General features: G+C 37.5%; 1 protein-coding gene across 5 annotated transcripts; it reads right to left on the bottom strand.

The window, feature by feature from the left end:
• Positions 1–1,322: 1,322 nt before the first annotated feature.
• LOC100709475 (tumor necrosis factor receptor superfamily member 5) lies at positions 1,323–7,877 on the bottom strand. Of its 5 annotated transcripts, XR_003214716.1 has the most exons (8): positions 7,038–7,877; positions 6,827–6,919; positions 5,376–5,501; positions 5,137–5,295; positions 4,964–5,048; positions 4,829–4,863; positions 3,538–3,671; positions 2,458–3,408 (listed from the first exon to the last, which is right to left on the bottom strand). XR_003214716.1 is itself a non-coding variant. In XM_019347981.2 (7 exons), the coding sequence occupies exons 1-7, from the start codon at positions 7,078–7,080 to the stop codon at positions 2,120–2,122; spliced, it is 666 nt and encodes a 221-aa protein (XP_019203526.1). In that variant the 5' UTR covers positions 7,081–7,874; the 3' UTR covers positions 1,323–2,119. The 5 variants fall into 5 exon arrangements, 4 of the variants coding, with proteins under 4 accessions (XP_019203526.1, XP_019203525.2, XP_005476592.1 ...); XM_019347981.2 differs by lacking the exons at positions 2,458–3,408; positions 4,829–4,863 and adding an exon at positions 1,323–2,145 and having other exon boundaries at positions 7,038–7,874; XM_019347980.2 differs by having other exon boundaries at positions 2,458–3,671; positions 7,038–7,876.
• Between the last annotated feature and the right edge of the window lie 2,132 nt (positions 7,878–10,009).

The following is a 10,009-nucleotide window of genomic DNA, read 5'->3' as shown; positions in this document are numbered from 1 at the left end:
GAGACAAAATACTGTTACTGTTAATCTGACTATCTTCAGGTTTTACACGCTTACATATACACACGCAGTTACTGTCCCTCCATTTAGAAAGTCAGAGGCGTCACGGTGTAATTATTTTAGTTTTTTTTTTCCTGTGAAATAATATTCAACATTGCTATCAATACATTTTTCAAAAAATGCCTCTCTGTGCAAAATGGGTTCAAAAACAAAAACAGCTGTGGGATACTGTTAGTCCGTGATTTGAACCGGGGGGAACAAATTGCAGGATCAGCCTGATATTATTTGTATCCCACTGTAACTTTACTGCATAAAGAGCTAACATGTCCAAAATGTCAGGAGTAGTTAGTCATTACAAGAAGTGTTTGTGAACTAAAAATCAAGAATGTGGGATGCTGTTTGTCCGTGATTTGAAGAGCCCAGCGCTGCTCCCGACGCAAGGAAAACTAATTTTGCAGGGGAGACCTACCTTGGCACTTGTGCAGGTGAAGCCAAAGGGAAGATATGCTTCACCATATTTTCTAGTCTTTGGCTTGGAAGGAAGTTGGTTTGGAAACATATTTAGCGATGCTTCATCTCCTGCGTTGCGTTTGTGTGGGAGCCCCGTCAAAAACCTGTCCATTATGCTGCAGTGTCCAAGCGTTCTTTTCTTTTTTTTCATACCGCGCCCCCTCTAGGGGGCGGGCCCCACAGTTTGGGAACCTCTGGCTTAGACAAAGACAAAAAAAGGGGAGAGGGCTTGAAGGAAATCGTAGGACCTAATAGTTGTGTCCCAAAACCTGGACCGCATCCTTGCAGGACCCGGTGTTGTGCCAAAGTAGGTATCCCCGACAGATACCGCCCTTCGCGGTCTACGTGGGCCGGGTCATTAGAAGACCGAGAAGGCTGGAAGTGCAAGGCTGTGAAACTGGAGATGTGAGGGTGCAGGAAATGAAATAAAACCAGCTGTCTGTGATACCGACTAACATGTTGGCTCCTTAACTTCATAAAAAGATGCAAACTTTTTAGTGTCCATGAATCTGATTAAGAACTAGAGTCTGCTTTACACAAGTTTGTTGAAGGTTTTCTTTATTGTCTCTGTGCAGTCAACCTTTTTTATGAAATATTCCCCATAAATACATTACAAGGATAACTATGGCAACGTAAAATGTTACACTTTGGGAGTGAGAACGTGTTGACTATGAACTTTTATCTACACAAACATCCACAACCAGTTCCAAGGAAAATCTGTATCGCAAAGATAAAAGCATTAGAAACTGCTCTTCTTTGTTCCATAATGCTGCAGTAAAGGTCTGATCGTCTCATAGATATGGCAAAGTGCTTCATTACAAAATTCTAAGACATTAAAACAAAACTTTACCCAAATACAAGTTCAAAAAGTTGAGTTTTTAGCTGCTTTTTAAAAGAGATCACAGAGTCCACAGTGAACACCTCACTGTTGTCTTACCTGCTGCTTTGACCCATTCAGTGGCTCTGTTTCTTTTCTTTCCTTCTCAGAAATAACATAAAAAATTTCATTTCCTTTATTGTTTTGAGTTTTATTTTTGTCTGAAAAAAAGTTATTACTTGACAGAAAATATCATCTAAATCATGATGTCAGAGTTCTTTGACATCCTCACATAGATACATCTTTTAAAAATGATAATAATTAAAATCACCAAAGCTATGGAAATCATAACTAAAACCACCACACAGCCAGTGATGGTAGCAATTTTTTCCCCTTTATTTCCAACACTGAGCATCAGTCAGGAGTTATCACCTGGCTTAATGACTCACATCTGGAAGGTACAGAGGGGAAAAAAAAAATGAAAAAGTTGTTGCACTGGAAGAAATCACGTGTCCATGTCTGCTCTGAAGTGTCACTTAGTGCGTGAGTGACAAGGTGTTAATGTTCCACTGCTGCAGTCATATCATCCACTATCTGTGGAGGCTGTTCCTGCAAAACCACAAATATACACCGCTTTCTACTTACAGGTCATATTATGAAGGATGTGTGGGTTATGACCTCATTGGAGTCATTCTTTCATTCTGATATATAAAAAAAGTTTAAAACATCTAAAAACATTTCTTTGTTTATTCTTTAAGCTGTGAAAGAATGACCCAGTGAAGCTTCAGGTTAAAATCACACCACAGAAGGCGAATCAGCTTCTATTGGACAGAACACTGAACTTGGCCAACAGATTATTTCAAACATCTTATTTTCACTGTAACTTTTACTTTTTCTTTTTACTTTTTCCAACAGCTTCTCCCACAGTCTTTGCTTCTTTTCATCAGGTTTGCTTTGAGCTGTTTGCCTGTAAGCTGTGACTTAAAGAGCTGTGAATGAAAAGTGAACCAGCAGGTCACTAGTTAATTACCATTTTACTTCAAATTAACACAATATTCAGAGTCTATGAAACATTAATTAAGGTATTTTCCACAGTTTCAGCATCAACCAAATACATCATAACAGCCATCAAATCTGTTAGTTTGATTTTAATAACTTTATACAAGACTGAACAGAACTGTATATGATTTATTAACATTTATAATTACATTACATGTTTGTATCAATCTGGTACTCTGGTATGTCTCATAGCAAGAGAATCAACCATTCTGGCTGATGTGTCCTGGTTTACAAACCTGTGTTTCTGTGTCTTCATGCAGCTGACACCTTCAGATTCAGTAAAGTCCCTCTACAGACTTTATCTGATGTTGCTGTACATGAACTCTTTTCCTTCAGACCAAAGCCCATCAGCACACACAGTACAGAGGATACACTACATTTCTGCACTGTTTAATGTGATACTCTACATCTTAGTCCTTTGTGACTAAATTACACTTTTCGTGAATAGAGCCTCTGACTTTGGACACATCTGTTTTCTGTGGTTAGTTGTGGTGCCAAAAAAGTGATTTCCGGTATTTTCCAAAAAGTGATTGCCCGTTTAAACTGTCATAAATGACCTGTTGGCCTAAAATGTGTAAAAAGTATGTCAAATGTTTCTGTCATGAATGATATCGAGTTATTTTTAACCAAAAACAACATTTTTTTCCCACAAGGTAGAAGCTGCAATCAGCTTTTGACAAAGTGACTTTTATATATGCTTCATGGATCTAGTTGAAAAGCCTCATTAACATTAAAAATGTCTTTTTAAAGAGATGTTGGTCCAAGAGGCTAGCGGAAATTGTAACTACTTACCAATATAAACAAAGACATTACACATTAAAAACAAAACAAAAAACATACAGAAACACCAGAAATCGCCTTTTGGAACAAGACTGTGATCCAAATGCACCTGTTCAGTTGTCGATGCTGGGTCTTCTGGTCTTCCCAGCTAAAAGTCTATTAATAATATCAATAAATTGCTCCTAGTTAGTGAGTTCAATTTTCTTTTTAAAAAGAAATTTTTTTTCCTTCCTTCTTCTTCTTCGCTTTATTGGTACACAAAGAAAATTAGTGTTACAGCAGGAAAAAAAACCACTAAGCAATAATAAAAAGGCAACACTGTGTTGTTAAGGCTTTAAACTGAAAAATCAACACAATACAGACGATGCACTAACCTGTTACGAGGCTACTAAATGCTACTGAGCAAAGCAAAAAAGGTAAAAACACAAAGTAATGTTGACTTGATGTTCTCCCACAGACAACATCACTGGTTGAGCTTCCTTTGACCTTTATCTGTCTGTTTGAGCAACTGTTGGAAAAGAGAAGTGAAAGAGAAAGAAAATACAAATAAATCCAAATAAATCCACGTGATGAGCAGGACCACAGCGAATTTTCAAGATAATAATTGTAAGTAAATTGTTATAATATTTCAATATCCTGTCATATGTTGATGAAAAACTGAAGTAATTTTGCAAGTCTGAATATCACATCAGTAGTTCTAACTTTTAAGTTCTAACTTAATTATTATTTTATTTTATGAGCCATAATCTATGACTGTAGTTTAAACTATTCAAAACTTTATTTTAAACAAATTCAAAGTTTTTCTTGTACCATTACAACATTTTTTAAAATAAAAGTTGGCTAATTTTCTGTTTAATCAGCTGAATCACTGGTCCTCAGGTTACTAAAGGAGGGCAGTTCCCAAAGTCCTGTGTGGAGGTGGGTAATATATGATGACAGAGATATGAAGATATAGAAAAAAATACTGTATGTTTTTTAAATGCTTACAGGCAGCAGCATTAATAACTGTAAGTAGATGAAGCATCCTTCTTTTCCAGAGAGCTACTCTCATCAATGTCAGACTACTTAAACTGAAGTGTGAATCTAATGAAAGAAAATGTGAGCACAAAACTAGCCTAGGTAGTATTTTCCCTGGAATTTTCAAGTGAAAGTATAAAATAAATTTTAAAACTTGAGTTTGACAATAACTAAATGGCCTTACTCTTGTGAAATGTTAGGAACTGCACAATATTGTCATATATTAATATTAAAAAATATAAACATAAAAAATATTTTCTGCCTTGGTCAGTCTATGCTTAAAGTGTATGCTTAAAGTCCTGCTTTTCCATCATGTAACTGCATCACTAATTTCCATCCACTGTTTGCTCCTCCTGTTATATAGAGCCTAACTAACGAGTGCAGCTAGTGACTGCTCATGTCCTATGTGTCTCTCTCTACTCAAAGGTGTGTTTTTACCCTCTTCTACCAGTTTGTTGTTTTCACTTTTTTCCAAACAGTTTTCCTGCATATTTTGTCCTGTGTTCACTGGAAGCTGCTGAAGTAGCTCCATTTTTAGTTGCACACTGCTCTTACATTCCGACATGCATGGTTTTGACTCCTTGTCATAAACACTAGGATACAAACACATATTCTTGCTATAGCGACACATAGTGTATAGTGTAATACCGATATTATTGCAGATGACATGATGTGGCACAGCCCTGGTCCAAAGTATATGAGAGATTCCATTAAGACATTGATGATCAATAACTGAAAATAAAATAAACATTTAGAGTGATTTTGTTATAAATTATGACTTACATTTTCCAAGCCGTGCAGTTCACACCGTCCTTGGAAAAGAAGCCTGTCCGACAGTCTTCACACACTGTGTCACTTCTGCTGGTTCCTGAAAGAAACGCATTCATTGTTACACAAAAAAAATTCTAATTTATCAGCTCATCTAAAAAATAGACTGTGACATTAACTTTTCTTACCAGGTTCTTTTATCCTCTGACCAGCTGCACACTGTGAATGTTTCTCTGCCAAACTACATCCATTACTATCTATCAAATCTTTGCAGTGATATCCATTTAAAACGTCACACACTGTGTCAGTTTTTGGTGTACAGTTCCGCTTGACAAAGAGACCATGACCTGAAAAAAAAACATCGGTGCAATTTGAAAACCTTTTTATTTTTTAAATTAAAATTTGACTAAGAAGTTTCCATCTGTACCTGTATCACAGGTAGTGCAGGGGAAACAGTGAGATAGACCATTGAGTTGGTTCATGTAAGTCCCCAGTTCACAGAAACGGCACAGAGTTCCTGAATATGCTGTGCAGTCTCTCTGAACAACTGTACCTGTTCAACACAGCACAACATTTATGTGAACATTAAAGCCACATTAAAGCTCAAGAACACAAACCCACAGTGAATGCACAGTGTATTAAATCTGGGGTGAATCTTTTTAGACACACATTTTAGAAAACTTTAAACACCACAATAGACTGTGTAAAGTTACTAAGCAACCAGCAGCTGGTACTGGCAAAATAACTGCCAGAATATAATAGTTTCCTCTGTACTCCTACTATATTTTGAAATTTTTTATATTTCAAGAACAATTGGTGTGCGCAATTATTGCAAAATACAAGCCTGTGTGGATGTGTGCTGTGGAGCAGATAACAGTATGCACCACTTACAACTTTTTCTGATAGTGGAGGAGCCTCTGCTCTGTGAACCATCTGCATATTTCACATAATTATTACAACAACAAGATAACACAAACTAGTAGCTTACCTAGTCATCTTTTGGGCATTATGAAGAACTAATTGTTGATAGATAGAGAAATGTTTCATCACTGTTTCAAATGTACGTGCAGATGAAAAGAACAACTTTTTTCAGGTATTGATAGATGGGTATAAGAAATTGCCTTGTTTAGAATTGTACAATCCTTGTGTGCATCATTATTTTTTCACACAGTAGCAGTTTCAAGATGTGACGATACCAAAAGAGGTCATTGGGTGTCTCTTGTATGTAGGGTCTACCTTACAGTATAAACTGCCTTGAGGCGACTGTAGTTGTGATTTGGCGCTATATAAATAACATGTGAATTGAACTGTGAATATGGGGATCAAGTTGTTTTTAAACCTCTACAGCTCTGGTACATTTGAAATGGTTATAGTGTGCCACAAAGCCTTGCATTACCCCGCACTTCACCCTGTGCCAACAGTGCTGTAGAGGCACACGCTCAACACATATGATCATATGAAATGACGTTTCAGCATGTGTAAGATGAACTGAGTCGAGGTGGACTGGAGGTATGAAAAAAAGGTTTATCTCATCTGAAGGTGCAACTTAATAACTTGTTTGTGTGCTGCCTTCTCAGACAAACAGTTACAATGTATTTACAATACTTGTGATGTTTCCTGAAAGCTATTATCTGAACTGTGTCAATTCTAACTATTTATGAAGGTTAGTTGACAGTTTCAGGGAAAAACATGATTAAAAAAAAAAGAGATGAAGTCAGCAGATTTTCTGGTTTATTAACTTAAAGAGTTGTGAGATAAAAGAAGCAGATGTAACATCAAATAAGATAAACGGCTCTTTGTTTATTTACTCTTTGTTCTCACAGTGGGAACTCACATAATGTGGGCGGGTTTACTTCTAGAAATGTTTTCTTATCGTACCTTCTTGGCACATCGGGCAGCACTGCCCATCCCTTGTTGCATACTCCTTTGTGTGACAAGACACCGCAGAAACCACGGGGGCAGCGAGACATGCTGCAGGCAAGCACAGGATCAAGACGCTGTGATAATCCTCCACACAGGCTACAAGCTAAGCTAAGGTTAGCTTTACATAAAGGATGTGCTGCAAACATGGAGCTGCTGTTTGACTTACCAAATACGAGGAACACAGAAACCATGATATCACAGGCTAACATGCTGCCTTATATCGCGACTGAAGCAATTCTTTTTTAAATAACAGTAACCCTTTACAATTCTGTAGAGAAAGTTAGTTTAAACGTTGTTCTTCGTTTAGTGTGGGCGTTCATGCCTAAAAGCCATCAGTGTTCTGAATGGTTAACTCTGGGATTGTGAGGCTGCTCCAACGTTTGCGAGGTGGAAATCTCAAGGAGGACCATTTTTCAAATGAAAATTCCGACAGGAAAAAACTGGAATCCGATTTTAAACTTAATCTGGAACGCACCGGTTGTGGCGTACTGGGTGGAGCACGACGACGTGAATTCATGGTGCGTTTTTGATTAAATCAGAATTATTGAACTAGGGCGTATTCCGACTTCCGAGATGAGTGGACGACGGTTCGTAGTGGGACAGGGCCAGAAAGACGGAGAAACCGGTGATGGGATGGAAGTGTGGCGGGGACACAGTTTAGAAGAAACTTTTCAGACAGAGGTAGTATAGTCCGGAAATACGGAGGCCCGCAACAGAAAAAAATAATAAAGATGGACTTTTGCGAGATCTCGCAAAAGTTGAAATTACTCACAAGGGAATATGTATGGTTCCCATATTTTAAGAAATGTATTTATTTATGCAAAAAGTGAATTAAAACTAGTAATAGGTGGTTAGTTTGTAATATTACTCTGACCTAAATCTGCTTCTCTTGTGTTTAAGTTTGTGTCCCAGTGGTAGGTGGGTCACTTTGCATACAACTGGGTAGTAATTTATAGCCAATACCCTGTGCTGTGTATGTTTTTTGAATAAAAATTTCAAGGAAATACATCACTTTGTCTTGAATTTTTATTAGTGTAAATGTACGATTGCATTTTGGTAAAAGGAACACACAAATTATCATAATTGAAACCTGGACAAGAAACAAAAGTGCCAAAGTAGTACATTTTTATTCATCCTAAGACCAGTCTGGTACTTTGGTCCACCTCTCTCTGTACTACTACTACTACTACTACAGTATCAGAGGAAGACATCAGTGAGAGGAAGAGGCTGCGATATACCGAGCTGAAGGCAGAACAGGAAATCTGGAGAGCAGCAGTTTGCCCAGTGGATGTCGACTGCTGGGTTTCATCACTACAACCACAGACACACTTCCTAAACACCCTCAGGGAAATTTCAGGGACTGCTGAGCACTGCAGTCTATGGCCAGATGAGGAGGAAAAAACCCCCCATCTGGGCCCTGAGATGTTACGGTAAACACCCAGATCTGAACAGCCTGAGGTAGGCCTCTCTCAGCAGATGGTGTATTGTGAGTTAAATACACTCTCTACTGAGGGTGTATTTATGTTGAGGGACACAACTGAGGAGGGGAACAACTGACCAGTGAAATTGTCTGAGCATTCAGTTAGCATTAGCAAAAAAAAACAACAACAAACAAACAAACAAAGAAAAAATGGTCACTAGTAAACCAACATGAATAATGTAAATTTGGCTAACAGCTTGATAGCATATTTAAGATACTACATAAATCAATAAAGAAATGCCCAAAATGCTTAACAGTTTTACAGAAACCAAGGCTTTTTTTAAATCTTTTTAAAAATTTTCCTCACATTGCAAAGCCATGACATCACATCGATCCTGGACCAACGTTATTATGATAATGGCAGAACAAAAGCAACACAGGGATCTCAGATCAGTAACCACCATCCTGTAATGACTGAGAGCGAACTGAGTGTAGAGGAGTATGATACAGGGGGTGTGCAGAAGTGGTGTTTCATTTCTGCAGATTGGGGGACACTCAGGTTTTTTAGTGGCCAGGAAATACAAAATATTTGATATGAATGTTCATGATGTTTATAACGCTGTTCTACAAGCAGCAAGCTGACTATAAAGAAGAAAGTGAGAGCAAAAAGAAGATTGTACCCAGGTGGACAAAGGAATGTGATAAAGTAATTAAAAGCAATTAAAAGCTGAAATAACTTTTTTTTTTTTTTAAATAAATCTTACTCAAAATAAAAGGTCACAAGAAGAATTAGTAAAAATGCAAAGGGAGACAAACACGGTAAGGAAAAAGACAGAAATTCTTGAAGTCTGATCAGTGGTTAAAACGATGAATGCCATTAAAAGAGAGTATGGTATCCAGTATTAAATGACAGGGTAGCTACATGATGGACTGGTTCTGCTTTTCTACTCTATCTGAGCACTTAAAGTGCTTTACACAACTTTCCTCACTTTTTGTCCTATCTAACATTCACACACATCAGAGAGCAGCTTGGGGTTAGTATCTTGGATATCTTAGGATGTTTGGCATACAGACTGAATTAGCCAGGGATCAAACCACCAACCTTCTGATTAGGAGATGCCCTAAGAGAATGATGAGAATGATGAAGCTATGACAGCTACACAGGCAAAAGCAAACGCTTTGCCTGTATATTTGTCATAGTTCAGATAAGATTAGTAAATAAGTGGAAAAATGAAGAGAAATTAAATCTTTAGATAAAAGGGTGATATTGTAGCAAATAGAAAAAAATCCCCTTTGGGGTCACGTCAGGATGGGTAACTGGTGTAAAGCCTTCAGCCTGGGTTGAAGCCCGCCAGTGCTTGAAATTACTCACAAGAGAATATGTATGGTTCCCATATTTTAAGAAATGTATTTATTTATGCAAAAAGTGAATTAAAACTAGTAATAGGTGGTTAGTTTGTGAAATTACACTGACCTAAATCTGCTACTCTTGTGTTGAAGTTTGTGTCCCAGTGGAAGGTGGGTCACATATTGGCCTTAACACTTAGCATACGACTGGGTAGTAATTTATAGCCACCCTGTGCTGTTTATGTTTTTTGAATAAAATGTTCAATTGAATACATCACTTTGTCTTGAATTTTGATTAGTGTAAATGTACGATTGCAATTACTTTGGTAAAAGGAACACACAAAATATCATAATTGAAACCTGGACAAGAA

Source organism: Oreochromis niloticus, linkage group LG18, assembly GCF_001858045.2.
Source record: "Oreochromis niloticus isolate F11D_XX linkage group LG18, O_niloticus_UMD_NMBU, whole genome shotgun sequence".
NCBI lineage: Eukaryota > Metazoa > Chordata > Actinopteri > Cichliformes > Cichlidae > Oreochromis > Oreochromis niloticus.
Note: the sequence above shows the minus strand (reverse complement) of the source record. Positions and strands in the feature narration are given on the sequence as shown.

What these genes read in the sequence shown, in the direction of transcription:
- LOC100709475 (XM_005476535.4), bottom strand. Translation starts at nt 7,080, where the DNA reads ATGTTAGCCTGTGATATCATGGTTTCTGTGTTCCTCGTATTTG. An exon ending in TCAGAGGATAAAAGAACCTG is followed by an intron (nt 5,049 to 5,136) that starts GTAAGAAAAGTT and finishes CGTTTCTTTCAG; the next exon opens with GAACCAGCAGAAGTGACACA. An exon ending in AACTGCACGGCTTGGAAAAT is followed by an intron (nt 3,672 to 4,963) that starts GTAAGTCATAAT and finishes CTTTTCCAACAG; the next exon opens with TTGCTCAAACAGACAGATAA.